The sequence below is a fragment of the Cnephaeus nilssonii genome (assembly GCF_951640355.1).
Source record: "Cnephaeus nilssonii genome assembly, chromosome: 18".
NCBI lineage: Eukaryota > Metazoa > Chordata > Mammalia > Chiroptera > Vespertilionidae > Cnephaeus > Cnephaeus nilssonii.
The window spans coordinates 9,211,151-9,228,675 of record NC_137089.1 but is presented as its reverse complement, the minus strand read 5'-3'; the positions used below and the strand labels follow the sequence as shown (position 1 = coordinate 9,228,675).

The following is a 17,525-nucleotide window of genomic DNA, read 5'->3' as shown; positions in this document are numbered from 1 at the left end:
TTCTTGGGTCAATAAGACTTAATTCTAAATAGATCACAATACCAACTCCAGCCAATAGGGTAAAAAAGGTCATGTTTTTCCACCAAAATCAAAACCGCTCAGTCAAGTGACGCCATCCTACTATATACCTGTTCCTGAAGCTGGTATGGCATCATGAAGTTATGATGGCACGCATGTTTCCGATAATAGCTATCACTCGCTACGTGCCTCCCAGCTCCCCATTTTTCTCATACCTGTCCTTTTCTACGACTCAATACTGCAGAGAGAATTCAACTATTGGCATTCACCCCGCGGGGTCATGGGGTGCTGTCTCCACCCCACCCACTTCCATCCTCACGGCTCTCCTGGCCTCCTAATCCCCAACGACTTCTAGTCCTTCGACATGAGCCATCTCCTCCTACCCTGTAAGGTGAACTTGGCCTTCTTCAGTTTCCGCTGGTTCATCTCCTCCCAGACCCCCGTCTCTTTTGGGGGGCCCTGGGCGGAGGCCCCTCTCCCCCTCCACCGCCTCTCACCTGCGCACGCAGCACAGCACGGAGCGCACCTGGTTAAAGAACTATGGCTTTCAAACAGCCACTGAGTGCCTACCTACACCTTTTTTTATTTTTATTTTTATTTTTAGCAACACCAGCCAGGGCATGGCTGTGCTGTTTTTTTTTAACGCCATTATCTTTTTTTATTTTTAATATATTTTTATTGATTTCCGAGAGGGAGAGAGAGAGAGAAACATCAATGATGAGAATCACTGACTGACTGCCTCCTGCACGCCCCCCACTGGGGATGGAGCCCGCAACCCGGGCCTGTGCCCTGAATGGGAACCTAACCGTGACCTCCTGGTTCATGGGTGGACGCTCCTAAGCTTCAAAAACAAGCCATTTAGCCGAAACCGGTTTGGTTTGGTTCGGTGGATAGAGCATCAGCCTGCGGACTGAAGGGTCCCAGGATCGATTCCGGTCAAGGGCATGTACCTTGGTTGTGGGCACATCCCCAGTAGGAGGTGTGCAGGAGGCAGCTGACTGATGTTTCTAACTCTCTATCTCTCTCCCTTCCTCTCTGTAAAAAATCAATAAAATATATTTTAAAATAAATAAATAAAATACTTTAATTTTTAAAAAGGTATTTAAAAAAATAAAATATGCCGAAACCGGTTTGGCTCAGTGGATAGGGCGTCGGTCTGCGGACTCAAGGGTCCCGGGTTCGATTCCGGTCAAGGACACATCCCCAGTGGGGGGTGTGCAGGAGGCAGCTGATTGATGTTTCTAGCTCTCTATCCCTCTCCCTTCTTCTCTGTAGTAAAAAAACATAAAAAAATCAATAAAAATATATTTTTAAAAAATAAAATAAAACAAACCATTTAAAGATATTATTTACTAAGACCCAAGGAGGATCTGCTCACAGCCCGCCTTCGCAGCCACTCCCCCCACCGCTTCTGCTTTTCCTCCTCGATTCCCAACTTTGAGCGCCCCCTCTGCTTCCCACCGCGGCCCACGAAACTTCGGGCCGTTCGCTCCGCTCCCTCGGAATCCGCCCCCGCCGCCCGCCGCCCCGGCCTCGGCTCGTCGCGCCCCGGCCCCTCTTTCCCGCGACCTGGGGAGACAGTCGGAGCGCCGGACCCCGGGCCGTCACCTTCTTCCTCCGCCATCGCTCCCGCGGAGGCCGGGCACCCCTGCGGCTCCCGCGCGGCGGGCAGTCTCCGCCCTGCGCGCGTCGCCGAGCCCCTCCGTCGCGCGAGGCCCGCTCCGCGCCGCCGCGCCCCCACTTCCTGGCCCGCCCCCCTCCGGCGTCTCCGCCAACCGCGTCCCCGGGCGGCCCGGGAACCAGAGTGCCGGGAGCGGAGAGCGGCGGGCGCGTTAGGCGGGTGCGCCGGGGCCTGCGCCGGCAGGAAGGCGGCTGGGAGCCCGGGCGCCGCCCCCTCCGGGGGGGACGGGGCTGGTGGCCCCGCGGCAGCCCCTCCCCGTCGCCGTCCTGACCGAGAAGGCGGGAGGTGGAGCGTGCTTTTCGTGACTTTTGAGTTTCCATTCAGGGAGTCAGAGGGTACCGTGTGGTACACCTTCCAGATCCGGTCCCGGTCCCGCCCCATTTTGCAGAAGGGAAGCTGGGCAGGGGTAGTCCTGGGCCTGACCTGGGACGCCCATCTGCAGGCTCGGGTTTTCGGGGCGCAGAACACCCACCATGGGTGAGAGAGCTTGGGTGTAGCAGGCCTCTTGACCATGACAAGAAAAGAGCTCAGTGTGTTTAACCATCCAAACTTGTTAACCAAGTAACTCTGCATTTCATGATATTATTTTTAATATATATTTTAATTGATTTCAGAGAGAAGGGAGAGGGAGAGAGAAACATCAATGATGAGAGAGAATCATTGATCAGCTGCCTCCTGCACGCCCCCTACTGGGGACCCAGCCTGCAACCCAGACATGTGCCCTGACCAGGAATGGAACCATGGTTCATAGGTCGATGCTCAGCCACTGGCCAGGCTCGTGATATTTTTGAAAACAATAATACTATCGTCTATGCAGGAGGCAGGCTGCACTTTGAAGGTATTCCACAACAATGGAACAAACTTTTAACTCCTCAAACTGTTTATGTCTTCAATTTTATTAGGTACTAGAGGCCTGGTGCACGATGGGGTCCTTGTGCATCCAACATCCCCCCCGCCCCCAGGGATTTAGTAGTGTGCCAATTGGCAGGCGGCCTGGGAGGAGCCCCTCGACTCATCCCGCCCCTCTCATCCAGGTCAGCTGAGCAGCGCTCCCACTGTGGGAGGCACGTCATAGCGACCAGTCCACCGGTGGTTCAGCAGTTTGGTGGCTTAGGCTTTTATATATATAGATGACATTCTTAAACAAATACCAGGACCTTTCCTCTAACAGTACTTGGAAATAAATTTAGAAACTGACAAAATGCCCATTTTAGAGCAAGAGTAAAAAAGCAATAGAATTCACTGAAGTCATGGGGTAATTATGGAGGCCCCATTCTTAGCAGGCAGCAAGAATCTACTAATAGCACCTTTGTCAAATGAGGCTGTTTGGGGAGCAGCTGTCAGTTTTCAATACTGTGCAAAAACAGTTCCAGGAACTCTTTATGCTTTTGGTTGCCTGAACATATGTCTTGCTGTCAAGCAACATTGGACACAAGTTAGAAATACCACGGCAGGTACTAGTGGGCCAGAAAAGACCTGGGTCAAAGCAGAGAAAACACAATGGATGGACCTTGAAAACTGCAAGATATGGCAGGATGAATACGTGGGCAGAAGATACCAGTGTCCTGATTACTAGAGGAACTTCTGCAAAAGCTCCACTTCATGGGAGAACATACAGTGACCAATGAGGACCACTGTTTTCCAAGTCAGGGGTCTTGAGGTGATGTCCATTCCTTCGGTTGTTCCTTCGTGATCACCAGGGTGACTGATGGACTTAATTATAAATTTGCCTGCTCTATACAGTAATGGATAAAGAGAAGAAATAGCTTCTTACGGAAATATGAAAGAGATATTATTCAATCTTTAGGTTTAAAAAAAACCCCACAACATATAAAATCTTCCTGATTCTCTAAAGTCTGAGGGCTTAAAAAAAACTTAAGTGATTCTTCTTTTATGAGAATACTGCTTTTTAAGGAGACTTCATAGTCTGTTATGGTCACCACAGATTTCTGCTCCTTCCTGAGGAAAAAAATGGACAATGCTTCTGCTTCCTTTAAGTAAATTCATTTCTGAATTATTACACATGATCATTCCCCACTTGACAACTTAGAAATTTGATTGTTGGATGCTTTTTTCATTTGCAAAAAAAAAAAAGTCCAATGAGGCTTTGCGTGGGATGTCTAAGTATCAGAAACAGCAGTGTATCTTTAATTTTGAGAGGGAAATTGCATTAATGTAGAGAGATGCAGACATTCCCAGGAAGAACAAATGTAGGAGACTAGTAGGGTGTGCACAGAGTCCAGAAGGCCAGGAGATACTACTTGATTTTAAATTTTGTGGTCATCCACCAAAAACTGCAATGTAGTCTAGAATATAAATCTCCACAAAAAGAAGTTTGGTTGGGCACTGCAAAATGATGGCGTTGGCTTCATTTTGTTCCAAGTATATATCACAACACACAAGAACAGCATGAGTCATCTGCAGTGGGCAGTAACCTGTGTACGACCGTGTGGGCATTTCTGCAAGTGCTCTGTCCACCTCGGCTCTGGAAGGAGAAAATTAGCATCCTATTAAAATACCCTGCCATCTGCCCTGGCCGGTGTGGCCTAGTTGATTGGAGTGTTGTCCCATACAGTGAAAGGTGGTGGGTTCAGTGGTCAGGGTGCATGCGGGAGGCAGCTGATCGGTTTCTCTCTTACATTGATGTTTCTCTCTCTCTCTCTCTCTCTCTCTCTCTCTCTCTCTCTCTTTCTCTCTCTCTCTCTCTCTCTCCCCCCCCCTCTCTCCAAAATTTAAAAAAAAATGTTTTTTTCTAAAAATAAAATAAAAACACACTCTATTTCTAACTCATCAAAGACCCTTAGCTCCATAATTAGCAAGGCGGAAATGAAGTTTATTCCAGGTCATCTGAACGCTGGTTTGCTGGGACATTTCAGGAGGCCTGTTGTGTCAAAGAGAGCAGCAAGACTACCAGGTTATGCCTGGATGATCTTCACAGGGTGGTCCTGGGAGTTTGTTTCCACCATTCCTGCTCAATTCACCATTTAAAACACACACACACACACACACACACACACAGACACACACACACACACACACAGACACACACACACACACACACACACACACACACACACACACACACTGAGTGGCCAGATTATGATCTCTGAACGCCTAATAATCTGGTCACTCAGTGCACTTATGCATAAGGGAAAGCTTGCAAATCTTGATATGTCAAGGGACCAGGAGATAGTGGCCCCCAGCCTCTGGCTAGTAAGTCCTCTGCTTCTTTCTAACTACCCACAATGCTGTTCTTATACATGAAAAAACCTTATTTTAAAATTCTACCTCTGGTCAGTCTACACTGAATGGCCAGATTATTATGCGTTCAGAGATCATAATAATCTGGCTACTCACTGTGTGTGTGTGTGTGTGTTTATATTATTTATTCCAGAGAGGAAGGTACAGGGAGAGCGAATCATTGACCGGCTGCCTCCTGTGTGCCCCCCACTGGGGATCGAGCCTGCAACCTGGGTATCTACCCTTGACCGGAATCGAACCTGGGACCCTTCAGTCCACAGGCCTACGCTCTATCCATTGAGCCAAACCAGCCAGGGCCAATTCAGCCTTTTTTTAAAATATATTTTTACTTATTTCAGAGAGGAAGGGAGGAGAGATAGAAACATCAATGATGAGAGAATCATTGATTGGCTGCCTCCTGCACGGCCCCCACTGGGGATCGAGCCCACAACCTGGGCATGTGCCCTTGACCAGAATCGAACCTGGGCCTTTCGGTCTGCAGGCTGACGCTCCATCCACTGAGCCAAACCAGCTAGGACCAATTCACCATTCTGATACCCTGACATACATGGCCAAAAAATGTGACCAGGAAGAAATTGTGTAATTAACAATAAGCCTAAGAGATGGATTTTTATTTTTGTTAATCCTTACCCGAGGATATTTTTCCCATTGATTTTTTAGAGAGAGTGAAGGGAGTGGGGAGAGACAGAGAGAGAAACATCGATGTGAGTGAGACACATCAATTGGTTGCCTCCCCGGCCTGGGACCCTTCTTTTTGCAGGCTGACGCTCTACCCACCGAGTCAAACCGGCTAGGACAAAGAGCTGGATCTTGAAAGTCTTTTATTCTGATCCTCTTTACTCTCATTCTCTCTTCCTTCCCCACTACCCTTACTCAACATCCTCCTGACTGCCCATTTTCATTTTATTCCATGAGAAGAGCAGCTACCGAAGTTCTATTTCAGGGAGCTAAATAGGAAAACCAGTTTAACTCAGGCAACTCTGTTTTGGGTGAAGGCAGGGAAGAGCCTGGGCAACATTAAATGCCTGTCAGAGACATCAAAGGAAAGGAGCACGGGTCAGCTCAGCTTGCCTAGCGAACTCTGCCACCTCCTTGCAGATAACAGCAGAGACCCAAAGCTGAAATACAAACCTGGAAGCAATGGTCCCATTTTTGTAAATGACATCGGCAAAGACTGGGAATGAAAAACTTTCCCGGGTAAATTAAACTCTATTCAGTGAGTGCTTAATAACGGCAAACTGAGTGAACAGAAATGAGCTAGAGATTTGAGTGACATACAGGTATACTTCCTGCCCTTGTAGTTATAATAGGAATTCAGAACTGATACACTTCAGCTCTTTATAAGTACCGCGCGCTAACCGATTGCGCCACTGGAGCTCCCACTTCAGCTCTTTAACAAGATTATATGTCAAGCCCTGGCATATAATGGCTTGGCTCAGTGGATAGAGCATCGGCCTGCAGACTGAAGGGTCCTGGGTTCGATTCCCGTCAAGGGCACATGTCTGGGTTGTGGGCTCCATCACCAGTGGGGGGCGTGCAGGAGGCAGCTGATCAATGATTCTCTCTCATCACTGATGTTTCTATCCCTCTCTCCCTTCCTCTGTGAAATCAATAAAAATCTTTTTTTAAAAAGATATGTCAAATAAGTGATAATGACAATATATATAGCTCTGAAATGGAAGAAGTCAGTCAAGACTATACCATAGCCAAAAAAAATGGATAGAATTTGGACTAGACAATATTGGAGAACTCAGCATCAGCAAGAAGAGTTATTAGAAAAGAAACTATGGGGAATTCAGAAACACTAAAGTTCTAATTGTATTACTTTTATGTGGCTTAAACAGGTTTTCAAGTTGTCAAGCAAATAGAATTCCAGTAAATGCAGGGACCAAATATTAATATCTCTGTCTTCCACAAGTTAAACATGTCACAAAGTTTCCATAATTAACCTTCTAGGGATGGTTATACTACATCTGGAGTGCATTTATCAATCGTTTTTACAAATACTTATGGTAAACTTAGGGAAAAATCTTACCACCTCAGGAAAAGATGGCTGACCCAATGCCCTTCAACCATTATACTAGTAGCTCTTCTAATAACAAAAAAAAGAATGGAAACATTGAGATTAAACAGGTGAGTTTTATTATCAAATGTAAATATTCTACAAAAACTCAGTAGTATTGTAATATTACTCGCCTATCAAAGTCTTTCAGAACTTTGGGCAGACAGCATCTTAAGGCATCAAGTATAAAGAACTTTTTTCTGATCTTAAGTGCCAGTTATCACCAATATTCACACAAAATGGTTTTTGTTTTTTATTTTTTTATTTTCTTACTGCAGTTAAAGGGCTAATCCTGGTCAGCTGAAGAGGGGATGTTTGGTTCTCCAAGCGTTAGTCAACATAATGCAAAGTAAATAAAAATTAGCAGCCACGAAAATCTGCATGGCATTGCATCCAAGCAAAGGACAATGTGAGTAACTTAAAGAAACGTGCACTGAGTTAATCAAATCCTGTTTTCCTCTTTGGAGTTCCACGAGGCAGCAGTACTAGCTAGCTAGTGTCTAATATTGCACTTTTGTAGCTAGCATAAACACAGCTAAACACATAGAGCTAAATACTGACAGCATCAGTACCTGCTCTAACCACACCAGTGTTTACCTCTCGGTCTAGCATGCTGACTATAATCCTAGGCTTTAAAAGTTTTATTATTTGATAGTTAAGGCATTAGAGAAGGTTTAAGGCTATCTTAATATATACAAGCATTCACTTCAGTTAGTACATTGCTTTCCAGAACACACAGTCCAAATAGTCTCATTTTTGTCATATTTAAAACTATGGAATTACTCTTATTCAAGTCCAAGCCATCAATAATGGGAAAAGTACAGTATAAAATAATACATATAAAGCCACAATGTTCAGTTACAGATCAAACTAGAAATTACAAACTACATGTAGCTGCTTCATTTTTGGTTTCGCATTTTGGCCCCTAGAGTTCATTCTTATTTACAACTGGTATCTGCTGGGGGGGAAAGATCCAACTTTTAAACTACGTATGTTTTGTGGTGGGTGCGCCATTTCTGATTTTTTCCCAACATTTTAAAAATGTTTTCATTGTTTTTTGAACTATAAGATGTCATGATGGCCAAGAAACGTAAGAAAATGTTAGTTTTATTTCTAAGTTTGTGATTTAAGTATTCCAAGACCTTTTTCTTGAATTGCTTAGCAAGAGGACAGAATTGTGTAGCGAGTAGGGAGATGGAGAGAAGAGTGGGAACACACAAAAATGAAGTTTCCATAACAGAGTTTTTGGTGGAGATAGTAGACATGTAAGTGGAGTATTTTTCCTCCCCAAGACATAAAACTTAAGGAACACCTATGATGCCACATTGGCTGGAAGTAATGGAGACATCCAATTTCCGTTTCACATTTTTAAACGCAATCAGCAAGGAGCCAGGCATTCTGCTTCTAGAAGGATTTGGCTTCACTGGCTCAAATTTTCCACTCCACCAAAAGACAGGGCACAGGCCCACTGTCCAATCATGTTTGCTGAAAATACTGCAGCCTGAGTGTAGACAAACTTCCCCTGAAGTTGCTTGAAGTTGATGAGGTGTCTGATGGTTTCAGGTTCACCATACATCTTTCAAACACTGGGGGGCAGAAAATGAATAAAAGGAAATATTATAGTCTCTAAAATCTTAAATTCTTAGCAGCCATAAAAACATAATAATTTTCAATTTTAAAAGCTCTAAAAAAGCCTTAAGGTAGTTCACATAGTTGGCATTTATACGGCAGATTCTTGGGGAGTACAGCATAGGCAAATGAAGGTTATGTGATAATTTGCATTTCAACCATTACCTACCCTTTGTATTATCATGCATAGAATAGTGTTATGTTTCCATCCCCCTACTTGACTCAACTCCTTTTGTGAAGAGACTATTCTATTCATTCCTTAGCCTGGGTCCCCAAGTTATGATGGCATCCCTCTGATTTTAGACATTAATATTATTATTAAAAGAAATAAAACCATTAATTTCAAACAAAAATATTTGAATCAATAAGAAGCACGGAGGCATGACACTGCAGCAAACATGAGCTCTACATGCCAAAGACTAGCATGTAGTTGATTAGGAAACTTTAGTTGGGTTATTTCACCCTCACAACTACCCTATTAGATTACCATGTTTCCCCTTTTTCACAGATGAGAAAATAGAGGCACAGAGCAATTAATCCTATAGATGCTGAATAATTGGCAGATTCAGAATCTGAAAACAGTATTGGTTCCACTATGCTATTTCAGTTATACACCACACAAAAACTTTAAAATGAAAGCACTGTGTGGCTGGTGTGGCTCAGTTGGTGAGAACATCCTCCTATATACCAAAAGTCAATTTAGAACATTTCTAATGTAATATCAAAAAGTTCCTTTTATAATCATTTCTTATTCAATATACTTATTTTACAAGCGATAGTAGGCTTACCAAATTCATAGACAGCATTAAGGGCTTGAATAAAGAACATTTGGAAAGACAAAGTATGAACCAAAATGAGTATCAACAGGCCAGACCCGTGGTCGGCTCTTCCACAAAATACCACGGCCTGGGCGAGTCTATTTTGAAGAAGTGGCGTTAGAAGAAGTTTAAGTTGAAAAAATTTGGCTCTCAAAAGAAATTTCAATCGTTGTGCTGTTGATATTTGGCTCTGTTGACTAATGAGTTTGCCCACCACTGGGCTAGACTAATGGGTTCCTACCACTGTGACCTACACTAGGAAATCCTCCATAGTCCCACTGCTAAGCATTTGGGCATGATGCTTTCTGAAACCTCACTGAAAATGGCAGAGAATCCATCCCTTCCAACTCAGAACTGGAGTCTCTACAACTTCAGAATGAGAGGATAAGTCCCCAATTGTGATTTCTCAAGGACAACGTTTTATTGGCAACACCAATTTCAATTTAGAATCCATGTGGTTGAAGCCCACAGGGTCCTCAACCATGAAAATGTTGACAAAATTTGAAAACAACATGCCAGCAAGCCAATTTCAGCAAACCTAATGATAAAAAAGAAATAAACCACACCAATGCCTGAGCATATTCCTACAACTCCACCTCTTGAGGCGCCTCACCCAGAATGCATCATCCTTCAAGAAAAGGCTATATATTAATAGAAAACAAAAACAAACAAAAAAAAAACCCAACCCAACTAATTTCAAAGAAACTTTATCAGGGTTCCTTCCCTCTAGATTTAAGTTTTAGAAAAGGAAAAAAATATGCAACAAAAACCTTGCAATCATTTTGGAATAAATCACATTTAAATTATACCTAGATGAACCTTAAAATATTATGCTAAGTGAAAAGCGAGTTATGAAAGGACAGATATTGTGTCATTCCACTTATGAAGTAACCAAAACAGTCAAATGCATTAAAATAGAAAGAAAAATGGGAGAAGCCAGGGGCTGGGGAAAGAGAGAAATGGGAATTTATTATTTAATGTAAACAGAGTTGGAGAAAAGAAAAATGTTAGGGGTTAGATAGTAGCGATGTCTACACAACAATGTGAAATGTACTTAAATGCCACAGAACTGTAAACTTAAAAAATGGTAAATTTTATGTTATGTATATTTTACCACAATTTTTAAAAAAGGAAACTGGAAAAAAAGTATACCTAATTTAATAGAAAGACTCAATGATTCCACTCATAGACACATAAGTCCCAAAATGAAAAACAAATACTTAAATATGTGTACATAAATGCTAGCAAAAGTGTTAGTATTCACAACAGCCAGAAAATGGAAACAGCACAAATGTCCATCAGTGGATTAAATGCATAAACAAAATGTGTTATAGCTGTACAATGAAGTATTCTTCAGCCACAAAAAAGAACAAAGTAATGACACATGCTACAACATAGATGAGCCTCAAAAACACGTGACGTGAAAGAAGCTAGGGACAAAAAGGTCACATATAATTCCATTTATACGAAATACCCAGAATAGGCAAATCCTAACCAATAGTCCACATGAGATATAGCAAGAGAATTTCCAAATGGGAAGGTTTCCCCTTATCCCAAGTAACATACTATTATCCATCAATGTTGCTTAGATACCACCTGAGATGACAATCTTAACCATTTACACTCGCTTGCTTTTTTCTCGATTCCTTTATTCTAATACAAACCGTGTCGAGTCACACTCGACATCCGAGTGCAAAAGGTTCACTGCGATCTCCATCCCTTCCCGTGTTTCTGACACACGTGCATCACACTAGGGAAAAGAGGGAACTTCTCACCTGGTCCCTAAGAAAATACATTCTGATTCTTGACCTCTGTTTGTTTAGCCCTTTACCATTTACCTTCCATATCACAGAGCCTTACCTTCTTTTCTGAGGGAGGTCTAACTGCTGGGACCCTTAAATACAAACCCATTCTTTGGGTAGAGTCCTGGCCTGGTCATTTGTGTGTACAAGTCCATCCTCGGTTGCATACTAAAATGCAAGTTAAAACAAACAGGATCAAAAGATGGACAAACTGTCGCTACGAATGGTTAGTATTTCAACTGAATAGATCTACCAACCCAATTATTGGGCATTTAGACGACAGAAAACAAGTTAAAACTGATACAAGCCGTATACATAACGGTTAATCCCAAGTCTTCATTTGTTACTTAAACATGACTGAATACCTTAAAAATCCCTTCTGGGAGGGAAGTTTGATTCAACACATAGATTAAACACACACACACACACACACCACCACCACCACCACCACTCCACAGTAAACATCACCAAATACTTCAGTGCCTGCTAACAGTACAGTTTCCATGATACCACAGGTATGACTCGACAGCAAATATTTGAGCACCAACTATTTGCAAGGTATTCTAAAATAAGCCAAAGGTGTCCTAACAACCCTGTCAACTTTAAATAGTATTCGATGTATTTGCAATACTGCTCTATTCTCTCAGCAAGTAAAAATCTTAGCAGTGAAAGGCCCAAAGAGATCATGAATAAAGTCTAGCACTTGCTGAAAATGCAAAATCGACAGTAAAAGATCATGCAAAGAGCAAATTAAAAACTTAAAAGGAATTAATATAAGGATTCTCAAGAGTCTATTCAGAATAAGAGACCCATCAACTAAAAAATAAATACAGGCTTGTTTTCATTACCAGAATGACATTCTCATCATCCAATGTTTTATTGGTGGTTTGTCTTCATAAATGAAGTCCTCATTCTATTAATCTCACTCCTCAAATTGGGCCTAACTCAGGTACTTTAACTTTATGAGACTCAGATTACCTAGCAGAACCCATATCCTGCATCTTGCTGAGGCCATCAGAATCCCCCCTTTTGTGGAAATCCTGCCCTTTCCAGCCTTACACCCCGACCCTCACCCTTAGTGAAGTAGGAAAAACTTAAGTTGGAGTAGTTTTATAGAAGGAGTTTTGCTGAGTGGGGGAAACATAATTCCAAAAACTGTATTTAAAAATAACATATGTATAGAGAATGCCATTATTATATCAAGATATACGTATTTTCAAAAACATATATATTTTAAATATATTTTTATTGATTTCAGAGAGGAAGGAAGAGGAAGAGAGAGAAAGATTAATGATGAGAATCACTGATCGGCTGCCTCCTGCACATCCCCTACTGGGGATCGAGCCCACAACCTGGGCATGTGCCCTTGGCCGGAATCGAATCTGGGACCCTTCAGTCTCTAGGCCGGCGCTCTATCCATTGAGCAACACAGGCCAGGGCTCAAAAAAATATTTTTACTGATTTTAGAGAGAGAGGAAGGGAGCGAGATAGAGAGAAACATCGGATCAGCTGCCTCCTGCACAGCCCCCACTGGGGATTGAGCCCACAACCGAAACCCGGGCATATGCCCTGGCTGGGAATCAAACCAGAGACCTCTTGGTTCATGGGTCGACAACTCAACCACTGAGCCACACCGGCTGGGCAAGATATATGTATTTTTTTAAAGCCAGAATCAAACTATGGAGAGATTTCATCCTCTCGACCAATTATTATCAAGTATTTGCTTAATATAAGTAAATTATATAATTACATAAAATAAATGCTAAATAACCAGAAATCAAATGAGTAACTATTAAATCAGCAACCAGCAATAAATACACTGAAAGTAAAGATAAAAATGTCATCCTCTGGTTGATTGGTCTTGTGACAAAATGGTATCTAAAGAATCTGAAATCCCACAGCTAGTGGCTGTTATTTTCTTTCTTTCTTAGAATCAATCTCTTTTATGGAGGGCCTTCATAGGAGGGTGGAATCGCTGAGAGGATGAGATCCTATGTCCTCAGCCCCGCCCAATCTCCCAAGCTTCACAGCTGCTGAAAAGCATGGCTGTTATTTTCTGTTCTTAATATAATTGAGATAAAAATCATTTATTTAAAAAAATTATGAAGTCTAAGAGAAAGTAGAAAATATGAGCTTTTTATGTGAGAGTGGTAAGAACTTAGGTTAGATAGAAAAGATTTTGAATGATGCATTGTAACTATCTTAGAGCTCAAATGACTGAAGGAAGACATTGCAGTAATTTGATATACTGAATTGAAAAACCGAGGTACCTGCATACTCCTAATTCATTGGGCCAGGTCATAAATTCCAGGCACTTCAGAAATGAAGGCCAAATGCCTAGAGATGAAATCATTTTGCGCAACCTTTCTGCTTTGGATATCAGATAACTCTACCCCAATCTTGATGACAAACTGCTGCAGACTGAAGTTATTTTATCACAACTCAGAAGCACACCAATATTTCAGCCACAAATCTAGAAATGATTGTTATTACTAATTTGTGGTAGAATAAATACCCACAAAAGCCAGCCAGAGCACTCTTCATAATAGCAGCCATTTTGCTTAATCTCATAACCAACATATGTGTACAACCGCTTAATTCTATTCAGTGTGCATGTAAAAGTTGATCAGTCAAAATAACCAACAAATTAATTCAGCTGACCACTAAAAACTAAAACTTTGCTTGTTACCTTTTAGAATTGAAAAACAATGGGGGAAAATACAAAACTCAAAACTCCATGAGATTAAGCAAAAATTTTTTTTTCAAATTTTTATCTGAGGATTTTCCATTGCTTTTAGATGGAATGGAAGGGGATGGGAAAAGAGAAAGAGAGAGAGACACATGGATTGGTTGCCTCCCGCATGCACCTCGACTTGAGGCCTGGGAACAAACCTGCGACCCAGGTACTTGCCCTTGACTGGGCACCGATCCCGAGACCTTTGGGTGCGTGGGCTAACGCGCTAACCACGGAGAACCACCAGCCAGGGCTAAGCAACCTCTTTTAAGAACCTTTGATAAAATTCTCTATTCTTTTCATAACCTAATGAATCAGATATGAAATTTAGAAAGTAACTTTTTTAAAAAATAGATATTTTTATTGATTTCAGAGAGGAAGGAAGAGGGAGAGATAGAAACATCAGTGATGACAGAGAATCATCGATCGGCTGCCTCCTGCAAGCCCTCCTACAGGGGATTGATCCCTGACCTCCTGGTTCATAGGTTGTCATAGGTTGAAGCTCAACTACTGAGTCATCTCTGCAAGGGCTTCTTCTGTTGGGCAGCTTAATTGTTTAGGGAAAAAGCAAAGTATCTACTGCTATCTGGGAAAAAAAAAGAAAAACCCACAAATTTTAGTTGAGTTCTACAATCTTCCATGATTCATGGACACCCAGCTTGTAAATCCATTCTAAGAGTGAAAACAGCCTCTGCAGGCACAAGCCTTAAAATGCCGTACTATAAATGATCAAGGGCTATTTTAGGATTTGACAATCATGCCTATAAAGGCTTCCCAACTCTAGAGACTGAAGCAAAGTTCAGCTTCAAGAAGAAAGACAATTTTTGCTCTTAATGCAATTAGAAGGCTGTCTGATAATGAATTTTAGCTATTGCAAGAAAGAAGAGTTCGGTTCTAGGTATTATGTGATTTAAGAAAAGGTGTCTGCTCAGATGAGATGGCAATGAGGGGATTTTGCTCATTGTTAAAGAGATCTTACCAAGAAAAAGCTCATTCTTTAGCTGAAGTCGGAAAACAATTGATGGACACAGGCAGTGGTAGAGTGACAAGAGTAATACCAGTTTCACAAGAATTAATTGCGGATCATTACATACAAGGCTCAATGAATATCCTATAGCTCATTTTAAGGAGTTCTTAACTAAAGATTCATTGAGCGTCCTTTGTTCTTGTTTCAGGATAGGCATAGAGCCCTCTGACAACTTTGTAAATATTCCATTTCAACACCACGTTTAAGTATTTTTTTTTTGTTGTTAGTCAAGAATTTGACTTTGGCCCTAACCGGTTTGGCTCAGTGGATAGAGCGTCGGCCTGTGGACTCAAGGGTCCCAGGTTCGATTCCGGTCAAGGGCATGTACCTTGGTTGGGGGCACATCCCCAGTGGGGAGTGTGCAGGAGGCGGCTGATCGATGTTTCTAACTCTCTATCCCTCTCCCTTCCTTTCTGTAAAAAAAAAATCAATAAAATATATTAAAAAAAAAAAAAAGAATTTGACTTTGGCCCCGCCAGGTGGCTCAGCTGGTTATAGTGTCTTCCTGTACACCAAAAGGTTGCAGGTTCAATCCCCAGAAGGAGGCAACCGATTCACGATTCTCTCTCTCCAATAAAGACAAACAAAGAAATGAACAAATAAACGACAGATTTATCCTCAGGTGAGGATTAAAAAAAAAAAAAAAAGTATTTGACTTCAAGGAAAACTCTTTAGGCAGTCCTATTCTAGATGGAAAGAACCACACTGCTTATGTGCCAAAATAGCACCAACAGATTAAATAGAAGTCATAAACATAGCGTGGAAAAGCCCTGACCTTGTCAAAGGGATGAGCTTGAAGTTAGCACTCACACTGGTCCTCCTGACTGACTGACCGACTCGGGTTCTTTTTGCCTCCATAAGCCATCTAGTAGCACTTGTACACACATAAAGTTCAGAGAATCGGTTTCCTTCCTGGCTGCATTCTTTAGGCAAATCAACTTAAGTATTAAGGGCACTGAATAGTTTTCTTCTTCAAGCTACTGACCTGGTAACCTTGGAAGAAGTTAAGAATTTCCTTAACTCCAGTATTGTAGGCCAGGCCCTGCATTCTGACCACCGTGCCAGGCTGTGGTGGGACACCGCTAAGATTAGCAGCTGTAGGGAAGTAGCCAAGATTATTGGGCGAACCTGGGGGGCTAAAGGAAGAGAAAGTACAGTGAACCAATAGGAATAGACAACGTCGAATATTCACTCTAAAAACATTAGTCACGTCAGGTAACAGACTCTCTCAAGGCGATCTCAGAATCATCCGAGTTCTCTCTCCCAAGCCAGGTAAGAACACCGTGTTTCCAGAAAAGCCTGAAGTTAAAAGGCAGAAGGGTTAATGCAGAGAGTTCAGGGCAGGGCTTTCCTCAAAGATCCAGTTCTCGCTGAGATTCTTAAAGGGGCAGGAAGGAGAGAATGAAGCCTTTAAGGTCGCTCAACCACAAAGCACCGCGTCCACAGCCCAGCTCATTGATGATTAACCGGCTCGTCATCAGGAATATGAAGGCATGAATACGAAGGACTACTAGGAGCCACAGCCACAGACACCGAAAGAAAGCACCTGAAGTGATTTCCCCCAGGAACAGACTGTTTTACCCGCACACACAAGCGAAGGGACGGCAGAGGAAGTGGGGCACAATAATACAAAAACACGAAAGCACCTCTGAGACATCCCTTCCAACCCGACTAAAAAGCAGGAGGAGGAGGTGGCGGGTGAACTGGAAAAGACTCCCAGCAAATTGAAGTCAATCACCACGAACACAGCGGGAGAGCTGAGGCACCCGTCCTTCTTGGTACACCTTCAGCCGTCACCCCCAAGGAGCACAAACCGAGTGGACCCCTCATTCTTTAGATGGCAACTTAAGTAATTGCCATGTCATAAAATAAGCTTCATCCTAGTCACCACCCAGTCGGTTTTCCACCACAATCAGTGGCCAGAAACCCGTAACTGAAAATATTGGGGAAATTTTAAAATAAGTTGTTATTAAAGAGCAATCAAGACCCACAGTTTTAGATTATTAACCTTTATACATCTTTCTAAGGAGATGATTATCCCATTTCAAAGACAAGCAAACACACACACACACAAAATGAAAGGGACTAAAAATCTTTGAGAGTCTGTAGCCTACATGATCCTAACTGATGGTTAATAGGAATGATATCAGATGTGCATCTAGTTCCAGACTCCATTTTTTTTTTTATTGGCGCAGTAGCCCTGAGCAAGTCACTTAATTTCTTTTAACTTCAATTACATCATTTGGTAAATGGGGATGATAGCACCTTTCAAGTTCCCCAGAATTGTTCTGCAGATTCAATGATTTAAACATACCAAGTTATTCCATAAACCACAAAATGCAATAATTTGTTATTTCACTTTTGCTATTTCCATAACCATCATTCTATTTCACTATTTTGAAAATATGGGAGAGCCTGCAAGTATTACTGGACATCAAGCTGCCTTTAACCGCTTCGGTGTCTAAAGCACTGATCCTCAACTTGTTTGCCTAT

The 17,525-nt window shown here is 42.2% G+C and overlaps 2 protein-coding genes across 8 annotated transcripts in view; both read right to left on the bottom strand.

The window, feature by feature from the left end:
• The window catches only part of DPY19L4 (dpy-19 like 4), a 54,600-nt gene extending 52,842 nt beyond the window's left edge, over positions 1-1,758 (bottom strand). The window contains exon 1 of one of the 2 annotated variants that reach the window (XM_079795950.1): positions 1,627-1,758. In XM_079795950.1, the coding sequence (XP_079652076.1) occupies positions 1,627-1,642 (16 nt within the window). In that variant the 5' untranslated portion in view covers positions 1,643-1,758. Of the gene's footprint in view, positions 1-1,587 lie in introns of both variants that reach the window. The other variant, XM_079795949.1, reaches the window with a different exon arrangement.
• A 5,332-nt stretch (positions 1,759-7,090) lies between these two features.
• The window catches only part of ESRP1 (epithelial splicing regulatory protein 1), a 55,576-nt gene continuing 45,141 nt past the window's right edge, over positions 7,091-17,525 (bottom strand). For 2 of the 6 annotated variants that reach the window (XM_079796202.1, XM_079796203.1), the window contains exons 14-16: positions 16,018-16,168; positions 11,330-11,439; positions 7,091-8,608 (exon numbers count right to left, since the gene is read on the bottom strand). In XM_079796202.1, the coding sequence (XP_079652328.1) occupies positions 11,365-11,439; positions 16,018-16,168 (226 nt within the window). In that variant the 3' untranslated portion in view covers positions 7,091-8,608; positions 11,330-11,364. The remainder of the gene's footprint in view (positions 8,609-11,329; positions 11,440-16,017; positions 16,169-17,525) is intronic. The other 4 variants (XM_079796204.1, XM_079796205.1, XM_079796206.1 and 1 more) reach the window with 3 other exon arrangements.